The 20,090-nt window shown below is 54.3% G+C and overlaps 1 protein-coding gene and 1 long non-coding RNA gene across 4 annotated transcripts in view; one reads left to right on the forward strand and one right to left on the reverse strand.

Moving 5' to 3' along the window:
- The window catches only part of TTLL1 (tubulin tyrosine ligase like 1), a 35,182-nt gene extending 22,328 nt beyond the window's left edge, over positions 1-12,854 (forward strand). For all 3 annotated transcript variants that reach the window (XM_027540576.1, XM_027540577.1, XM_027540578.1), the window contains 4 exons: positions 1,497-1,640; positions 4,751-4,837; positions 7,293-7,456; positions 12,563-12,854. In XM_027540576.1, coding sequence (XP_027396377.1) covers positions 1,497-1,640; positions 4,751-4,837; positions 7,293-7,456; positions 12,563-12,692 — 525 coding nt within the window. In that variant the 3' untranslated portion in view covers positions 12,693-12,854. The remainder of the gene's footprint in view (positions 1-1,496; positions 1,641-4,750; positions 4,838-7,292; positions 7,457-12,562) is intronic.
- Positions 12,855-16,100: 3,246 nt separating this feature from the next.
- On the reverse strand, positions 16,101-19,171 carry LOC113893606. Its single transcript, XR_003511311.1, has 3 exons — positions 17,558-19,171; positions 17,325-17,470; positions 16,101-16,866 (listed from the first exon to the last, which is right to left on the reverse strand). It is a non-coding gene; the product is annotated as an uncharacterized LOC113893606 (long non-coding RNA).
- Between the last annotated feature and the right edge of the window lie 919 nt (positions 19,172-20,090).

A 20,090-nucleotide genomic window follows, 5' to 3' on the forward strand; every position in this document is an offset into this window, starting at 1 on the left:
ATGAGCCTTCTCAGGACATCAGTCACTAGGTCACTATTTCCGTCAATAAGGAACAGAAATGATTCTTTTTCTTTTGGCTCCACCACCTGGCATGTGGGATCTTAGTTCCCGACCAGGGGTCGAACCTGCATCCCTTTCAATGGAAGCACACAGTCTTAACCACTGGACTGCCAGGGAGGTCCCCAGAAACCATTCGTTTAAAATGGCAGAAGAAGAGAGTGGAGGCAGTACAGTCAGTCTGGCGTCTCTCCACGTCTAGACGCAGCAGTACTTGCCACATTGATCCTAATTGTCAATGCTTTGCTTTTTAACGTAAAAAAGTGCTTACTCCAAGAAACCTCGGTTTCAGCCTTGTGTGGCTCTAGTTTAGCACTGCAGAGAGAACTGATGTTACATGGAACACAGAAAGGCTGCGAATGAGGCAGTGTGTCTGCCTGTCCACCGGGGGCCCCTGGGTGCAGAGTGCCACCCTGCACTCCGTACCAGGGTGGCAAGACAGTCCCTGCTCTCGGGAGGCTCAGCATCCAGCCAGAGGGGCCGACTGCAAAGGACTGCCTGCAACTGAAGGTCAGGAGACCTCGGAGCTGCCCTGGGAGTGCCTGCCAGGAGGCTAGATTCATCCTGACTGCTGGAGGGTTTCCCATGGTGGAAGATGAGCAAGAGAAGGAGATCAGAGACCAGGGCCAGGTCCTGAAATGCACAGTTTTGCAAGTTGATAGGAAAACAGTGCTGTGAGATCATTCTGATAAGATAACGTTCCTACAGGCCCCCAAACAGATGTGTACTCGTGCTGTATGTATCTGTGCATATGTCAGTGTTTTGCATAAAGTGCAAAACAGGCCTCTAGAATTTTTTTTTAAGTAAGCACATTTTTCTCGATGGTACAAAGAATCTGTGCCTGGAAAAGGAAAGGTACTTCTGGACAGTTGGCCTAGTTTTTCCTATGATTTCTCTTAGGGATGTTGTTGTTAGTCATGTCTGACTCTCTTCAACCCTATGGACTGTATAGCCCACCAAGCTCCTCTGTCCGGGGGATTTCCCAGGCAAGAATACTGGACTGTGTAGCCATTTCCTTCTCCAGGGGATCTTCCCAAGGACCAAATCCGTGTCTCCTGCCTTGGCAAGTGGACTCTTTACCCCTGAGCCACCAGGAAAGCCCGATGTGTAATCTAGAGGTGATTTAAAGGACACGGAGATGGGAGGATGTATGTAGGTTATGTGCAAATGCTGTGCTGTTTCGTGTAAGGGATTTAGGCATCCAGGGATTTTGGATTCTGAGTGAGCCCTGGAACCTGTCCCCTCGGATACCCAGGGATGACTGTGTTTTAAGAACATGCATCCCAGATCCCCAAGGGGCACAGCCCATGTGCCTTGTCCCTATGTGCCTGCCCCCCACAGGGGAGGGCCCCAGGAAATGCTCAAGGGTGAGAACAAGCGCTGGGTTCCCCTGGGTGCCTTGCCTGCCCCGTACCCCACCCCCTCATTTCCGTGACCAGGAGGACTACAACCACATCCACGGGGGCAAGTGGACCGTGAACAACCTGAGGCTCTACCTGGAGAGCACCCGAGGCAAGGAGGTGACCAGCAAGCTGTTCGACGAGATCCATTGGATCATCGTGCAGTCCCTGAAGGCCGTGGCGGTGAGCCCTGCACCGGGGGTGGGCGGGAGCCCCAGGCGCAGAGAGAGCGAGGAGACAGCGCAAACCCGGGAATGGTTGGGGATTGGGGGGGTACTTGTGGCTCTTTCGCTAAAAACACCGGTTTTTATGGCCTTACCTCCTGCAGCCACGGCCTTGGGACCTCCCCAGACGGGCCAGGTCCCCTTGACGTCCATCACCCCTGGCTCTTCTGTTCCCCCTGAGTGGACAGTGAGCCTTTGTCACAAGCTGAAGCTTTGGAGATAGACTTTTCAGCAGCCTCCTTGTTTTTAGGCCTCCTGCTCTGCTGTTTCATAGACATTTAGGGCGGGAGAGAGTCCCCTCTTCTTTTCACTCATGTCTCCTATCTGTTGGCTGGTTTGGAGTTTTTGTGTTTTGTTTTACTGTCCTAAAGCAGGTGCGCATCTGTTTTCCAAGGAAAAGTAAAGAATACACCTTGCAGCACCAGCGCGCAGGCTGCTCATTCTAGTGCAGAAGCTGGTGGGCAGGCGAGTACGCGCCCACACACCGGGGGTTGAGGGGCCGCGGACAGAGCTTCACTCCCCGGGCTCGGAAACGTGGGGAGATGAGCTCTTGGAGGAAGTGTGATATGGGCTTGGCAGCGAGGTGGATATGTGTGAAAATACATATGTGCAATCTTCTCAGTGGAAGAGTAAGGTCTTCCCCCGCCCCCGTTCTTTTCTTTTTTTTTTTTTTGGCCAGGGCACAGGACCCGTGAGATCTTAGTTCTCCAACCAGGGACTGAACCCAGGCCCACAGCAGTGAAAGCACGGAGTCCTTACTACTGGACCGCCAGGGAATCCCCTCTCTCATTTTTTTTTTTTAAAGCAAAATGTATCTGTTTGGCTGGGCTGGGTGTTAGCGGCCTCAGGCAAGATCTTTTAGTTGTGGCACGTGGGCTCTCGTTCCCTGACCGGGGATCGATCCCGGGCTGCCTGCATTGGGAGGACTGCTGGACCACCAGGGAGGACCCCCGACTCCCATTTTATCTCGGAAAATGACAGTTTATACTGTTTCCCCATGTGTGGAAAGCTTTGTTGAAACAGCCTGGTAAAGAAAATTATGGATGGAAAATGGGGCTTCTGGTGGACACCTTGGCTTTCCCGTGTCTTGAATCGAGCTCTTCCTGTTTCACCAAGCGCTCCAGAGCCCTGCCAGCTCCTCCTGTCTGCGTCTCGGGCTCACAGGGTGGACTCGACAGGGGAGAAAAAGAACGGGGGCGAGGGAAGACCTTACTCTTCCACTGTTGGAGAAAGACATCTCAGGGGCCATGCTCCACGTCTCTTACCCCACGGAAGCCATGTCTTGAACTTCAACACTTGGGTGAGGGTCACAGTGGGGATGTGTGTGGAGTCCTGGACTCAGATTTCAAGCCAGGCTGTAACACAGGTGATGCGGGCGCCTTAGTGCCTGGTTAACCAGCTTCCTCCACCTCCTTCCTGGCTGGCTTCAGTCCCCCTGGCTGGCAGAGCTCTGAGAAATCATTGGCTGTCTGATCAAGAATGCCTGTGCCCTGGCCCCGGGTGGTCAGCCGGCTCCCCTGGCACAGGGATCCTCAGGTGCCTGAGGGTCTCCTCCTGCACTTTGGGCTCCAGAGCTGAAAAGCTGTGGCATTTCCAAGGCTCTGAGGATCTGGGGAGCAGGGATTCATTTATTCCATTTTTATTCATTTAGGATGTCTCCTTGTTTTTACCAAGTGTGTTGCCTTCCGGGAATTTAGGGGAGAGATAGGGACACGGGCGGCTGCAGTACCTTGTGAGAAGGGCGTGGTGCGGGGGCAAGGACCACGCAGGGGGACCCAGACCCAGGACACGGGACATGGGACATGATGGAGAAGCTGGGAGCCACAGCTTGGGGGCAGGATGCTCAGAGGGCCAGAGACAGCGGGTCTGGGAGATGACAGAGGGTTGTGACTTCCTATTCTGCAGAGGCTTTTTGTGACTGTGGTGTGGGCAGTATCCGGGTCAGGACACCAGAATTCAGTGGAAAGGCAGTGGTTCCACTAGATTTCCATGTGATGAAACAGCCCGCCCCCCAGCCTGGTTCTCCTCCAAGTGGGGCTGCACTGGGCTTCGTTTCCTGTTCTGAATTGAGCGTACTAAGTAGAGTCCAGGCACCCACTGCCACATAAGAAGCCCTCAGGGTCCTCACGGTCGTGTCTGTGTTTCTCCCTCGCTGTGCGGTGCAGAGACAACCCCGGGGAGCACCACTGTTTGCTGGCCTTCTCCCAGAGGGTCTCATTCAGGCAGCATGGAGTCTGTGTTGTAAGCAAGCAGCTGGTGGGCTTTTTATACACTTGGAGAATAGTTTATGAAGTGGAATTAAAAACTGAGAAGAGGATCCAAAAATGTTAAGTAAACAGATTTGACTTTAGTCACAGAGAACAGAGGTTCATAAGCTGCATCCCAAGGGGCCTGTGAAGGGACTGGCAGCCTGGTGGGCCCTGTGCGTGTGTGCGTGCATGTCTGTGTATATATGTGTGTGTGTGTGTCTGTGTGTGCATGCATGTGTGCGTGTGTATGTCTGTGTGTGTCTGTGTCTCTGTGTGTGTGCATGTGGGTATATGTGTGTGTTTGCATGCACGTGTGTATGTGTGTGCGTGTGTGCATCTGTGTGTGTATGTGTGTGTGTGTGTGCGTGAGTATAATGTGTATGTGTGTGTGTGTCCATGCATGTGTGTATATGTGTGTATGTGTCTCTCTGTGTGTGTGCATGTGTCTGCATGCATGTGTGTGTGTGTGCATGTGTGTGCGAGTGTGTGTGTGTCTGTGTGTGTGCATGTGTGTGTGTGTCAGGACAGTCTTGTGCTGGTGGAGACCTTCATTGCTGGTTGTTGAGCCTCTGATGAATGAGACATAGTGGTTGCTTCCTGAATGCCCTATCTGAGGTTGAGGGGAATGTCCACCCTGGAGCCCCACGGGAGGAGCAGGGAGAGGGAGCGAGGCAGAGAAGAGGGAGGCAGAGAGCCGCTGGTCTCAGCCGCTGGTCCCACGCGCAGGGCCCTGCTGCCGTGACATGCCACGTGTCCACAATGTCAGGGGTCTCAGCCGGGACCCCCGACGCTGGCTCTAACCACGGTCCTCTCCCCGCAGCCCGTGATGAACAACGACAAGCACTGCTTCGAGTGCTACGGCTACGACATCATCATCGATGACAAGCTGAAGCCCTGGCTGATCGAGGTACCCGTGTCCCACGACCTTGCGCCTGGTCACCTCACGGCCTCCCTGCGCTCCTGCCTGGCCCCAAATCTGAGGCCCCAGGCCAGGGTGGGTGGAGACGAGGGCAGAAGGATGAGGACAGATGCTCAGGTCTGAGGGTTTGCTGATGGCTGGGAAATGTGCACACTGCCGTCAACCACCTCCTGCAAGCCCAGCCCACAGTGCCACAGCCTGTGGTTCCACTTCCATTTTGGGGTTTGTGTGTTTTTTTTGACCATACTGTGCAGCTTGCAGGGATCTTCGTTCCCTGACCAGGGATCGAACCTGTGGAAGCTCGGAGTCCTAACCACTGGGCCACCAGGGAATTCCCCAGAAGTACTTTATTTTTTTTTTATTTTTGTCCCCCTTCCAGATGGGTCCTTCCGGGTGAGTCCAGCTCCGGAGGCCCCAAACATCCTCTTGGAGGACACTATTCCCATTCAGGAAGGGCGCTCACAGCCCCAGAAGTCCTGGGAGGCAACGGTGTTCTGTCCAGAGATAAGGAACACCATACTCTGGGGACAAAGGCATAGTTTGGAAGTGGACTTATCTGCCCATCTGAAGGCGCAGACAGGATGTAGTGATGGCTGTTCTAGAAAGAGGGGGGGTGTGTGTGCCCTTTTCCTGATGACAGCGGTGGTGGGGGAGGGGCTGGCATGTCCATCAAGGCCCAGACACAGAGCCCACCTTGCTGGGTGGTCCTGCTTTGCTCTGCTGCCAGGGAGAGGGGCATGGGGCCGGGCGGGCAGTGAGAGGGCAGGTGTCCGCTCTGCCCACTCATCTCCTTGTGTGAGCCTTGTGTGACCCACCGGGTGGGTGCAGCTCATGCCCTTTAGCTCAGGCTGTTTCCAGCCAAAGCTGAGTCTCCAGAGCAAGTCATCGTGAGGGGAAAGTGAGGACCTCCTGAGAAGCTGCCAGGAGAGCCAGGTTATAAGAGAAAGTGGTATGTGTGTTGTGTGTGTGTGTGTGTGTGTAGACATATGTACATGTAGAGAGATAGCAGGGCTTCCCAGGTGGCGCTAGTGGTAAAGATCTTGCCTGCCAGTGCAGGAGATGTAAGAGGGGCGGGTTTGATCCCTGGTTTGGGAAGATCCCCTGGAGGAGGGCATGGCTACCCACTCCAGTATTCTTGCCTGGAGAATCCCATAGACAGACAAGCCTGGCGGGCTACAATCCACGGGATCACAAAGAGTCGGACTGAAGCAACTTAACACACCTGCAGAAAAATAGTTAAGTCAGTCTTATCTACAGACATAAAATAATTTATATTTTCTTTTCCTCCGTCTTCGTTTCAGTCGCTCAGTCGTGTCTGACTCTTTGTGACCCCATGGACTGCAGCATGCCAGGCTTCCCTGTCCATCACCAACTCCCAGAGCTTGCTCAAACTCATTTCCGTCTACATGAAGTTTCTCCATTTTATGTAACTTCAATGGAAGTCAATTTTTCCTTGATGAACTAGAATCTCAACGTGAAGGTTATTGCTAAGATAATATAACAGATCTGAACTGTAGCCTGTTTGTAATGAGAATCGCAGGATGGCCTGATAAAGCACAGTGGTAACGTCCAGGGCACCCGAGGTCTGCACCTCCCCTGCCACTGTACACATCAGCTGCCTCGCTGGCAGCACAGACACATGGTCTGACCATTCGGGGGAGGAACCCGAACGACTTTCAGATTTGCTGCCTCTTCCCTCCCAGGCCTGAGAAAGCAGCCCGCCAAGGTCGTTACAACTATGTGCAAAGTAAGAGTCAATAGGTGCTGACCGAGGGCCCGTGGGACTCTCCGCAGAGTGAATGTCTGTGCTTGGTGACTTTGCTTACCTTCCCAGAGGCCTCTGGAACTAACTTTCCACTTGCTGGACAGGCTTCTTCTCTGCTCAGAATGTTGCTTTGCTGGTCAGGCAGCGCATGGGTGCACTTCCTTTTACTTCAGCCTACGATGCTGCTTGGTCAGGGTCACTGGGTCACTGATCCCAGCAAAGCTCTGGGCAGCTCTCCATGCTGAGGGTGGAGCTCACCACACAGGTAGACACTGAAGTTATGTTCGTGGTGGACGTTGACCTAAGATTTTTATTTGTGTGGTGACTGATTTGTAGGTTCTGTTCCTAATCCTGTCTTTAAATAGTATTATGATTATTATTTTCTTTTTTTTGGCCGAGCCGCACAGCTTGTGGGATCTTAGTTCCCTGACCTGGGATCCCAGCCATGAAAGTGCCAGGTCCTAACCACTGGACTGCCAGAGAATTCCCTAAGTTACATTCCACCTAAGGAAATAGACCAGAAAGTGCTTCCTGAAGGTGTTAGGTATGACAGTGTAAAGCAACCTCCTTACCTACGCTGTGGGGTGGCCAGTGTTCGCGTCGGCCCTGCTCACCCGCGCTCCAGGGTGGGTAGGTGGCCCAGCTGAAGGGCGTGGTCTGTCTCCTCCCCTCTTGCAGGTAAACGCATCCCCATCCCTCACCTCCAGCACTGCCAACGACCGAATCCTTAAGTACAATCTGATCAATGACACCCTCAACATCGCGGTCCCTAACGGTGAAATTCCAGACTGTAAATGGAACAAGTCACCCCCAAAGGAAGTCCTCGGCAATTATGAAATCCTGTGAGTTTGTGGGTCTGTGCCGCTGGCTGCGTGAGTGTCAGATTGGTGCGTGGGGTGGGGGTGTGCCAGGGCCCAACCCGGATGTTCTAGGCGCATGTGAACTCGCCTTATCGGGTAGAGTATGTTGCCTTTTGACGTTATGGGAAAGGCCTTGTTGCCGATGAGTGCTGGGTGCTGAACCAAGCCTCTGTCCAGTCTCAGTCTAGTGCATGGGAAATATTAGAGCACTGGCCAGGTGAGCTGTCAGGGCGGAGCTAGTCACTCACCATGGAGCAGTGACCGGCCACGCCTGGCCCATCCCTGAGACCCTTGTGACACTGAGGAGCTCAGTCTGCACACCTTTGAAAGCGTTACTCGCTCAGTCGTGCCCAACTCTTTGAGGCCCTGTGGACAGTAGCCCACCAGGCTCCTCTGTCCAGGGGATTCTCCAGGCAAGAGTACTGGAGTGTTTTACCATTCCCTTCCCCAGGAGATCTTCCCTACCCAGGATTTGAACCTGGTTCTCCTGCATTGCAGGCGGGTTCTTTACTGCCTGAGCCCCAAGGGAACCTGGTGCACACCTTTCGATGGGGATAATACAGCTGAGAGGAGGGCACACAGCATTTAGGGCCTGACCCCTGTCGTCACAGCTCGTTTCCCAGCAGCCTTGTGAGGTGAAGGTCGTCACTGGCTCCGTTTTACACACATATGGAAACAAAGGCTCGGAGGGTTACGTGGCCCCTGATAGTGCCATAAAGTGGGGGAAAGTGAGAACCCATCAGAAGGGCAGTGGCTGAGCGGGTCCGACTCATTCTCAAGGTGGAAGGGTGAGTGGACGTTGGAAGGACTCGGGTGGGGCTGTGCTGGGGCCGGAAGGCCGGGGGAGGAGCTGCAGGAAGGGTGTGCAGTGTGATCCGTGTGACACCGGCGGTGGTCGCCATGCCCTCTCCCCCAGTGTGGCTGGCATTTCCACATGTGGCGGCTGGTCCGAGAGTGGACAGGGCAGGAAGTGTAGAGGAACACTCCGTAGGGGGTTGTCATGGGCACCACTGCCGCAGAAGGTGTGGGCTGGGGAAGGGGGCCTAAGAAAAGAGGGAAATAGCACTCAAGCCCAAGGACTGAAGCTGTTAGGATCGCATTAACTATTTCTGTGAAGTCTAAACATACATTTAACAATTTCATTTCTTTAATTTTTAAAAAAATACTTTTATTTACGTATGGCTGTGCTGGATCCTCACTGCTGAGCGGGCTTTTCTCAGTTGCACGTGGGGGCCACTCTCCAGCTGCAGGGTGCTCGGGCTTCGCACTGTGGTGGCTTCTCTTGGGGAGCACAGGCTCTGGGGTGCTCGGGATTCAGTAGTCGTGGCTCGTGGGCTCAGTGGCTACAGCTCCCGGGCTCTAGGGCTTGGTCTCCATGGTTCTGGCCCACAGGCTTAGTTGCCCCGTGGCATGTGGGATCTTCCTGGGGCAGGGGTCGAACCCGCGTTCCCGGCATTGGCAGGCAGATTCTCCACCGCTAAGCCACCAGGGAAGCCCCTCACTTAACGTTTGTAAAGAGTGAAGAAATAGTTGTGAACTTTACACCCGTGCTCCGATCCCAGGCCCCTGGCGGGTAGCGCCGCTGCTGTGTGGATGTAAGTGTGCAGCCCCAGGAGCACAGGAGGTGAGTCCATGAGAGCAGCACTAGGGGCCTGGGCAGGGTGGTCACAAGCCTGAAGGGCGACCAGCTGGCTGGTTGGTTGTATCTTCCAGCACGTCTGCTATCCAGACGAGGCATAGGGTAGGCAGAGCATGGAAGTGCCCTGGGTGGGGTGCTCGCCAGGTGAGGGGGCAGGACAGGGAAGCAGCAGGTCTGAGCAGCTGAGGACAGGGAGAGGGCGGGCAGGGGGCTGTCAGACACTGAGCTGGGAAGAGAAGGGGCAGAGGTCAAGGGGCATAGGTCAGGCTGTGGCTGGCGGCTGAAGTTTCGCAAGGGGTGCGGTCACCGAACGTGACGTGGTCAGTTGGGTGCCCCAGAGGTGGGGCTGAGCTGGGATGGAGGTCATCGGAGAGGGCAGTAGGTTAGGGGATCAGGGTCTCATCTGTTTGGTCACTCAGGTCACCAGCAGCAGTGAGTTGAGAGCCTGAATCTTAAGGAATTAGGGTCAGTGACCTGGAGGATTAGAGGTGACCGACACGGCAGGGAAGGCTGGTGGACTCTGCTGACCTGGGAAGGAGGTTTTGGAGAGAAGTTGCGGGGGGAGAGGGGGTTCCCCTGTAGACCCAGGAGCATGGTCAGTGGGAGAGAAGACAGGCCCACTCGAGGGGCGGGAGGGGAAGCCAGGTTCAGAGCAGGAAGGTGATGGGGACCTTCCAGGACAAGGCGGAGGATGGGGGAGGCTCTGTCCATTGCTAACAACGGACAGAGAGTCCTTGGTACAGAGGAAGAGTTTGGGGGTGGGGCCAGGTGGGGGCATGTCCAGAACCTCCCGGGATTGGCACTGTGGGCAGTGCAGGGTGACAACCACGATGCAGGGCCTTGTGGGCTCCGTCCTCACAGCCCTGAGACAGGGAGGGGGCCCTGGGTGAGCCCCCCTTCATCGAGCTGAGGGTGCTGGGGAGGTCGGGGAAGTGTGTTCTAGGGAGCCTGTGGGGCCCTTTGCCCGCCATCAACCCATTGCCCCCTTGAGGGTGTGGGCAGACGCCCCGTTTCCAGTAAGACGCATGGTCAGAAGCCTCAGTGCTTCCAGTTGGAGAGACAAAAAGGTGGCCTTCCTTGCAATGCATTGGGCTACCCTCCCCCGGGTGAAGAACTAAGAAGGGGTTCCAGTGCAGAGCCTACGGTGCTGGGTCCTTCCAGTCAGGGCTTGCTCCCCAGTGCTTCAGTGACCCGTCAGTCTCTGTGGGCTTGTAGCCGAGGTGCTGGGGGATCCGGGAGGATGGGTCTGGGAAAGGGGGGCGGACAGGCCCCCGACATCACCGGCTCCGTCCTGTCCTGCCATGCCAGGCACTCTGCATTCCACTGGGTGCCCTCAAGAGCCCTTCAGGGGTCGCAGCGGGGGCCGGCTCACTTGCCCGTGGCCACAACCCTGGTGTGCCACCTGGATGTAGACATTCTTGCTGCTGTCCCAGCTCTCCATCCCGGCCGCGGAGCTGCAGGGCCTGGCACTTTGCATCTGCTCCGTCCAGGGCCCAGTTCAGAAGATGCCGGGTCTGCTTTTACAGTCTTCTAAAAATGACTATTCTGACCCCTGTGAGTGGATCCTGCCTGTGAAAAGCCCCAGAGAGCAGCCCGCCAGCCCAGGAGGGGCCTGAGAAGGGCCATCTGGTCTCTGACCCTCCTCCACGCTCGCCCCGTCATTGGGCACACCACCCCCAGGAGTCACCCGTCCCAGATGGCAGCTGCTCACCAAGCGCTCATTTCCGTTGGTGTTTAAGCTGCACAGACCAGCACCAATGCCCAGGGAAACTGGAAGCCCACCTGTGTGTCTCCCCTCTGCTTGTTCAGCAGGTTCTTACTGCACACACGCTCCCCACAAGAGGGGTGCTGGGGATGAGCCAGACAGAGGGGGTGGTCACTCCAGCCCTTTGGTCAGTAAGGTAGACACGACACAAGCAAATAGAGTGATAACGTATGAGCAGGAGTCCCTGGCGGGAAGAGGGGCCAGTGTGCCTCCTGGGAGACCCCCCCACACCCAGGCAGATCCACCAGCATCCCTGGGGAGTCCTCTGCCCAACATCGTCTCTCCTTAGGGAGACAGGAACAGGAGGGACCCACAGGTTGTGGTCTGACCTCCCTATGTCTGGCAGAGGGAAACCTCGTTGTGTCTGCTGTGAAGATGACACTCTTCTGGCCTCCCTCCTCCCCACCCTCCTCTTTCATTCCCAGTGTGGAAAATGCATCCTTCATCCTCAGAAATCTCTAGCCCAGCCCACCCTCAACCCACACATGGTGATCCTGGGAATAAGCTTTAATGGAAACACACCCTCTTCCAGAGGTCAGCAGAACGTAGTTAATGAAACATCACTGAGCATCTTAGTACCTTTCGCATTTGATGTGGACATCTTGGTGGGTGCTCAGCCAGGGTGTGGTCAGCAGTGACACCCACACACACATTAGAACAGTGGACAGAAGCTTCACACTCTGAGCCGCAGGGTAAAAAGTTCCAAATTAAGAATCCTAAGTGAAGTGAAGTTGCTCAGTCATGTCCGACTCTTTGCAACCCCAGGGGCTGTAGCCTGCCAGGCTCCTCCATCCATGGGATTTTCCAGGCAAGAATACTGGAGTGGGTTGCCATTTCCTTCTCCAAGAATCTGAAGTCCTGGGTTTTATTTAACCCTACCTCTGCCACGTACCAGCTGTGTGACCTTAGCCCACTGAATAAACCTCTCTGAGCCCCAATTTCCTCCAACAGGAAGTGGGACTCATGATGCCTACGGATCTGAGTCAGGAGGGTGATGGAAGCCCTGGGAGGGATAGGAGACCCTGTCCATGGAGGTCCGCAGTGCCAGGGCCCGAAACAGGGCCTGTGGATTTCACCCCTCTCGTGGGGGCCCCACCCCAGCAAGAAAAGGTCACCAGATGCCTTATTGTCAGGGTCGCTGAGGTTCTAGGTTCTTTCTGGTTTAAAAGCACCAGCTGTACGTCCCCCCCGGGCTGTGCTTTAGCACTGCACAAGCCCGATGCAGGAGCATTGATGGGGAGGGGTGGGTAGGTCATGGCTGGTGGAGGTGAAACTGGCCTCTCCCTGTCCTGGCTGCCGCCTCCTGGGCTGGTCACTCACACCCCGTGCCCTGTCTGGACCAGGGTTAGTCATCCTCGCCCCACAGATGCTGAGCGAGGTGCTGAGTGTAATGTGTTTTCAGACATCGCTTGTCTCCTTGGCTACCCTGGGATGTCATGCCTTTCCCTGTGGCCATTGCCAGACCCTGTCTGGTGGCCTGTATGAAAACATCAACTGCAGGGTGTGGGACCCGTCCACAGTGACAGTTTAACAAGGTTGTGCTCGTGTGTTCTGTGGCCTGGGATGGCCCTTGGTGGGCTGCCAAGGCCACCTGCTGGGCAGGTGAGTTTGGAGGCACGCAGGCTGCTTCTCTGTTTGCCATGGCGATGCCGCGGGAACCCTGGAGATGGCCCTCTGTCTCTAGGTATGACGAGGAGCTGGCGCAGGGTGACGGGGCTGAACGAGAGCTGAGAAGTCGGCCAGGCCAGTCGCTGGGGCCCAAAGGGAGCCGATTGAGAGATGCCGGGAGGACCGTCCTCACCACCTGGAAGTGACCACCGGCAAGACCAAGACTTACAGCCCGGACCCGGTCAAAACCTGTCACTGCGCCCAACCCTTGCCGAGGACACCTATTTTGGAATTTCCTTTTTCTAGACCTTTTTTTTTCCCTTTCCTAAACCCTGTAAATAAATAAAGGCACTTCTTTGAAAGGTTAAGGAAGTCTGTTATTGGGGGAACGTCCCTGTTTCTCTGTCACTCCCATCCTCACCATACTTCTGGCTCCAGGCTATCGGGATTTTTCCCACACCAAGCAATTCTGCTATGGCCCCAGATGTCCTACCCCTGGAGGCAGGGGTTCCCCAACCTCCAGGATCTAATGCCTGATGATTTGAGGTGGATCTGATGTAATAATAATAGAAATAAAGTGCACAATAAACGTAATGCCCTTGAGTCAACCCAAAACCACCCCTCACCCCCTGGTCCATGGAAAAACTGTCTTCCATGAAACGGGTCCCTGGTGCCAAAAAGGGTGGGTACCACTGTCCTGCGGTTAACTCTGTTCGGACACCTGGAGATGGAGTCAGATCCCACAGGTAAGGGCTCAACCCCACAAGACTGCCCGCCACACTCACAACTTCAGGCACCAATCACAATTCCAGTTGTTAACTGCTTCCTACCAACTGGCTCCAAGTCGGAGGTTCCCACAACCCTATCCTTGGGTTGAATTAATTTGTGAATGGGGCTCGCAAAATTCAGGGGAACAGTTTACCTACTCCATTGCCAGTTTACATAAAGGATGCAACTGAGGAAAAGCCAGATGGCAGAGATGCACGGGGCAACGTATGGATGAAGGGGCACCGAGCTCCCGTGCTCGCTCTGGGAGCATCACCCTCCCAACGCGTCCACGTGCTCAGCAGCCTGAAAGCTCTTCCAGTTCCATAGTCTGGGGCTATTTATGGAAGCCTTATTACAGTAGGCATGCCTACGTGCATGCTAAGTCGCTTCAGTCGTGTCTCACTCTTGGCAACCCTATTAACTGCTAGCCCCCAGGCTCCTCTGTCCATGAGATTCTCCAGGCAAGAATACTGGAGTGAGTTGCCGTGTCTTCCTCCAGGGGATCTTCCTGAACCAGGGATCAACCCCGAGTCTCTTATGTCTCCTGCATTGGCAGGCGAGTTCTTTACCACTCGTACCACCTGGGAAGCCCCAGTGCATGGCAATGATTAATTAAATCACTGGCCATTGGCGACTGACTCCACCTCCAGCCCCCTCTCTTCCTCGGAGATTGAGGGGTACGCCTTGGTTCCCCAGGCAGCCAGTTCACATCCAAGGCCATCCAGGAGCCCCAGCCACCAGTCGTAGCACAAACTCTGGTTTGCTTGAAAGGGACTTGTTAGGAATAACAAAAGATACGCATTTCACCTTTCTGCTCTGTAGCAGTTTCAGGAACTGGAAACAAAACTAAATATAACACATGTCCCTTAGCTCTTAGAAAGAAAATTACAAAGGTTTTGTATGCTGGGAAAGGAGATGGAGACCAAATACATATTTCCTAAAAATCACAGTATCACAATCTATTTCATTAGGGCTGAATAACTAATTCACGAATGTATAAGATGAGCCCTTTGGACAGAAAGGAAAAGCTTCAGAATGTGATTTAGTTTATTATAAGGTAGGTCACATTTTTAAAATTTGGCACTAAGTTAAAACCCAAACCCAAACCTGAGTATCTTACAGAACCATGCTGCTGTGAGAAAGCAAAGTATTTAATCTGACAACTACTTTGGTTTCATTCCTCTCAACTCGACTGTGATCTAGAGGAAAACAGGCAACTAGAAATATTAGCACCTCAGCATTTATCATTACAAAGGCCCTTGTCTTGGTGCTCTGAGGAGATGCACTGGGTTTTGTAGGTGAGCCTGTCGGTCAGATAAGCCCAGACAATTCCCGCCATGTGGCTTACATGACATCAGCCTCCGGGCTTGCCGCAGACGCAGAGGTAAGTGCAGCTGGCAAGTCACTGGCGGCAGGATAAGCTCTTGACACAATGTGTTTACAGCAAGCCAGCCTGGACTCCCGTGACCCACAGAGAAATACAGGGAGGCAACCCACATACCTCTGTAGAGCGATCGATGTGTCTGAATCACCCTTGGGGGTGTTCTCTTATTAGAACATTTTATTGTCACGTTTGACACCTGCTCACTAATGCTTCACTCATTGTCCTGAGTTTCTCTTTCAACTCCCCACCTATGTGCCATTACAACGTTAGGAATAAGATTTTCTTGTTATGTAATTGTGCCAAGGACACAGAGGTCTTCTTCCCTGGTGGTTCAGTGAATAGGAATCCGCCTGCCAATGCAGGGGACACAGGTTCGATTCCTGGTCCGGGAGGATCCCATGTGCCACGGGGCAACTGCTGAAGCCTGTGTGCCCTAGGGCCCTTGCCCTGCAATAAGAGAAGCCGCTGCAATGAGAGACCCAGGCACTGCAACGACAGAGTAGCCCCCCTCTCGCTGCAACTAGAGAAAGCCAAAGAGCACCAGTGAAGACCTAGCGCAGCCAAAAATAAAATAATTTTTAAAAAGAATATAAAACATGGATCTAGTTCAATATGTGGAGAAGGCAATGGCACTCCACTCCAGTACTCTTGCCTGGAAAATCCCATGGACAGAGAAGCCTGGTAGGCTGCAGTCCATGCATCACTAAGAGTCAGATATGACTGAGCGACTTCACTTTCACTTTTCACTTTCATGCATTGGAGAAGGAAATGGCAACCCACTCCAGTGTTCTTGCCTGGAGAATCCCAGGGACGGAGGAGCCTGGTGGGCTGCTGTCTATGGGGTCACACAGAGTCAGACCCGACTGAAGTGACTTAGCAGTAGCAGCAGCAGTTCAATATGTGTGCTGTGTGCTCACTCACTCAGTCATGTCCGATTCTTTGCAACCTCATGGACGACTATACGTAGCCCGCCAGGCTCCTCTGTGGGATTTTCCACGCAAGAATATTGGAGCAGGTTGCCATTTCCTCCTCCAGGGGATCTTCCCTACCCAGGAATCAGACCTTCGTCTCCTGCATCCCCTGTATTGCATGCAGATTCTTCATTACTGAGCCACCAGGGAAGCCCCTGCTGCTACTGCTAAGTCGCTCCAGTCATGTCCGACTCTGTGCGACCCCATAGACGGCAGCCCACCAGGCTCCCCCATCCCTGGGATTTTCCAGGCAAGAGCACTGGAGTGGGTTGCCATTTCCTTCTCCAATGCATGAAAGTGAAAAGTGAAAGTGAAGTTGCTCAGTCGTGTCCAACTCTTGCAACCCCATGGACTGCAGCCCACCAGGCTCCTCCGTCCATGGGATTTTCCAGGCAAGAGGCCTGGAGGGGGGTGCCATTGCCTTCTCCTATTTCAATACAGAATGAGTGAAATGTAGTACAAAATTCAAACAAATTGCAATTAGTAGGAACTTGTCTGCTGCGTTCACGTTAAGCCTGAAATGGCCCCAGCTTATTGATCAGCGTACTTTGTGTATTCCCTGACATTCAGGCCTGGTGTGGATGATGGGTGTGGCTTTGAGCCTCTGAGTCAGACCTGGGCTTGAGGCCCAGCTCTGCCATTTATTAGTGTGTTCCTTGGACCTTTGCTTCCTAGTGGATAAAAGGGGATTGATTTTATTTGCCTCAGAAATAAAAAGTGCTACCGCCCACCCCAGCTGGTTCTTGCTCCAGCTCTGATCACGTTTTCTTCCCCAGGAGGGGGCCTAATCCTCCACGCAGCTGGGGGCTTCCACCCTCCACTTCTGATCACAGCTTTTCCACCCACCAGTTCTTCCAATCCAGGTTCTCTGTTATGCTGCCTGGTTTTGGAAAGGGTGGAGTCCCCAGCTGGGAATGAGCCCGCAGCCTGAGCGTGGGGGAAGTTGATTCACTGAGGGGAGAAGTCAGCGAGCCCGTGACCAGGTTGCTAAGCGAGAGCAAATGCCTGTTAAATATATTTATATCAAATATTGACAGTGACACGAGTGATGTCATGTTCTAGAGCAGATGTTTCCTCTGGATACTTCCAGTATACTCACGGGGAGGAAGTACGTGGTGTCCGAAGCAGGCCTTGGAAAACCGTCAGGCTGTAAACAGACTGTGAGGTCACTGGGCCAGGCCTCCAGCCGTGGTGTCCCCCTTTGCAATCGTCTGGGTTAACAACTTCTGTTTTCTTATCGGCTCCCATTACTTTTTTCTGTTGGATAAGGTTGAGGGGTGAAGGACAGGTCCCAAAGTCTGAAGGCCGTAACATCTGATCAATTTCAGGATGATTCTATTTGATTTTTCCCAGAGGAAACTCATCATTTGCCTGCTTACTGCATGGGCTGCTCCCCCAGTATTTTTCAGCAGGTGCTCAAGCCCAAAAAGAAGGAGTCCTCCCACCTGTCCCCCGCTCCCAGCGCAGCAGTCCCCAAGCCTGGTGGCAGGCTCCTCAATGGACCTCCCGCCTGGACCACTGCTCGAGCCCCACTGAACTCGGCCCTCAGCCCCCTCCCATACAATCAGGTTGCACCCTCTAGCCCAAAGGATTTTCCTGACCTGTGGCCATTTCCCCCAGCACAGGGCGGTTCTTCAGTGCACCCCACAAAGCCTCCCGTGCTTGGAAGAACCTGGAAGCCCTCCATACATGGTATTCACCAGCCCCAAACTCACCTGACTCGTCTCTGCCAGAGTCAGCCTTCCTCCAGGACACTGGCAGGGTGCGTTCTCCCTCCAGGTCCATTTTCCAGCTCGGTGGCCTCTCCAGCCAGCCAGGGGAGGTGCTTCCCTGGTCTCCCCAGTCTCAGGCCATCAGCCTCCTGTGGTCCAGGGAGGTGGATGAGCGTCAGCTGCAGGGACCCTGCCCAGCGGCCAGTGCCCACAGGGCGTCCTTTTGTGTCACTTACCAGGAGCTACGTCCAAGTGGGGTGCCCTGGGGCATTTCAGGATCCCTGTGGGGCAACAGGAACACCCATCAGATTTTGCTTCCTGTTTCTCATTAGGCAGACAAGGTGTTTCTGTGGACACAATCGCTGATGTAGGTTGGGGGTGACTCTCTTGCCTAAAGGACAGTAAAGGCACTGACCTGGTGTTTCTGTTGATACAAGCCCAGGTGCCCCCGGGGCTGTCCTGGTTCAGGTGTCTCATTCAGAGCCGTTCTCCACCCTCACCTTTTCATTCTCATTGGGAACTGAGTCTTTTGGGGTTCCGCCTCCTGAATTTGGCCCCCTCTGTCACCCCTGCTCCCATTTATTCCACCATGCCTCTTCCCCCAACTGCCGCCAGCACCTCCCCACTCCCCCACCCCAGGAGCTGCCTTTCTGATGTTTCAGATGCAGCTGTGGCTCCTCCAGGGGTGAGGGTGGGCTGCAGAGAAGTGACTTCAAGGGCTCCCTCCTGCCGAGGGTCTCTGTAATGGCCAAGCACACCAGACAGCTCATGCTTCGGGATCCGATTCCCATTCCGGCTAGAAGCGCGGGCCGGGCTGTCACAGGGCTCCAGGTGGCCTCTGATGTGCCCAGCCCCAGAGCGAGGGCTGTGCTTCCCCGTTCACCTTCTGTCCCAAGCCTTAGACCCGACGGCAGAGGGTGCGGGGTGAGAAAGGCACTATAAAAGGGGCCCACAGGGACTTCCCAGGTGGTCCAGGGGCTGAGACTCCACGATCCCAGTGCAGGGGTCCTGGGTTCCCCCTCTGGTGGGGGGGCCAGATCCCACGTGCCACGACTGATTGTTCACGTGCCGCGATGAAGCTCGAAGATCTCACGTGCTGCAACAAAGACCTGGAGCTGCCAAACATATAAGTAAATAAAGGAGGGGCTCCACAGGGGCACCTGAGGCTGGTCTAGCTGGAGAGACCTCATGCGCTGAGTTTTGTCTGCTGACATTGTCCCCGAGGAAGAAAAACCAGCCCCGAGAGCCAGGAGTGGGCCTGGCCCTCAGAGCTTGGTGTTCTCCTGCGGAACGTAAGCAATCACACAGACGGGCAGCCTGAGACCAGGCCACCGTGTGACCAGCCATCAAGAGAGAGCCTGTCCACCACTGCGTCTGAACCCGAAGAGCAGCATCCACATCACCCAAGCCAAAGGATGACACGCTTCCGCTACCCTCTCCTGGCCACAGAACTGACTTCCCCCAATCACCATTCTCATCTGTCCTGAGCTCCCCCACTGACCACCACCATAGACGAGGTTTACTGAGACACCTGGTCACAAAATCGCCTACCCTTCCTCAGAGCAGCCAATCCAGGGCAAAGCCCACCTCCCCAGACCCACCTCAGCCAGCAGCACCCTCCCTCCCACAAGCCCTGAAGTCCCAGGCCATTCTCCTAGGCAACAAGCAATTCATCCACCTGTCACCCATGGGAGCGTTGTTCCTGGTCTTTGACTGAAGAATGTAAGACTATGAGAATCTTTAATGATTTAGCATGGGGGATTTCACTAGTTTTGATGTGAGTGAGTGACTGAAGTCACTCAATTGTGTCCAACTCTTTGCGACCCCACGGCTGTAGCCTACCAGGTTCCTCCATCCATGGGATTTTCCATGGCAAGAATACTGGAGTGGGTTGCCATTTCCTTCTCCAAGAGATCTTCCCGACCCAGGGATTGAACCCGGGTCTCCTGCATGGTAGGCAGACAGGGAAGTCCTAGTTTTGACGTGGCTGGGTTTTAAGAAAGATTGGCTCCTTCCCCAAGGCTGGCAGAAGCCCTGTTCAGTCTTAGAAACAGATAAATACATTTTTCTCTTTAGATGGTACCGCAGGCACTGTGAGTCGGGAGGCAGTAGCAGAGGACCCCTCCCCTGCCACCGCACCAGCTTAGGACGGAAGCTGGCCTGCAGTGTCCCTGCCCAGGAATGCAGCCGCCTCCCTCACTGGCAGGTAAGGGGAGGGGAAACCCAGGTAGGCCCAGGGGCAGCTGGGGACAGCAGTATAGTTCTTCAGCTTTTTCAAATTACATTTCCCACAGAGCCTTAAGGGCCTACAAATTAAAAACAAACAGCAGGAAGGACAAAAAGCCAGCCCCTAACTTGAGAGACACAGAGTGCTTGCTGCCCAGTCCTTCCTGGTGGGAGGAGGTGACATAGCCAGGGAAGAGCAGAGGCTCGCTGGGACCCGGTGCCCGTGACTTCTCATCCAGCTCTTCACAACGCCCCGTGCTGTCTCCTGTGGAAAAGGCAGGGGAATACCAGGTCACTGTGGGATTCAGGGGTTGAAATTGGAGGCTTATAAAATCAACAGACACTGGTTGTCACTTGCCATTCAGAAGGCTTGGGGGGACTTCCCTGGTGATCCAGAGGCTAAGACTCCTCACTTCCAGTGCAGGGGGCCCAGATTCGATCATGGTATGGGAATTAGATCCCATATGCTGCAACTAAAGACCCCGCACAGTCAAATAAATAAAAGTAAACAAGAAAAAAAAAGTTTGGGGAAATTGGAAGGTG

The sequence above is a fragment of the Bos indicus x Bos taurus genome, chromosome 5, assembly GCF_003369695.1.
Source record: "Bos indicus x Bos taurus breed Angus x Brahman F1 hybrid chromosome 5, Bos_hybrid_MaternalHap_v2.0, whole genome shotgun sequence".
Classification (NCBI taxonomy): Eukaryota; Metazoa; Chordata; class Mammalia; order Artiodactyla; family Bovidae; genus Bos; species Bos indicus x Bos taurus.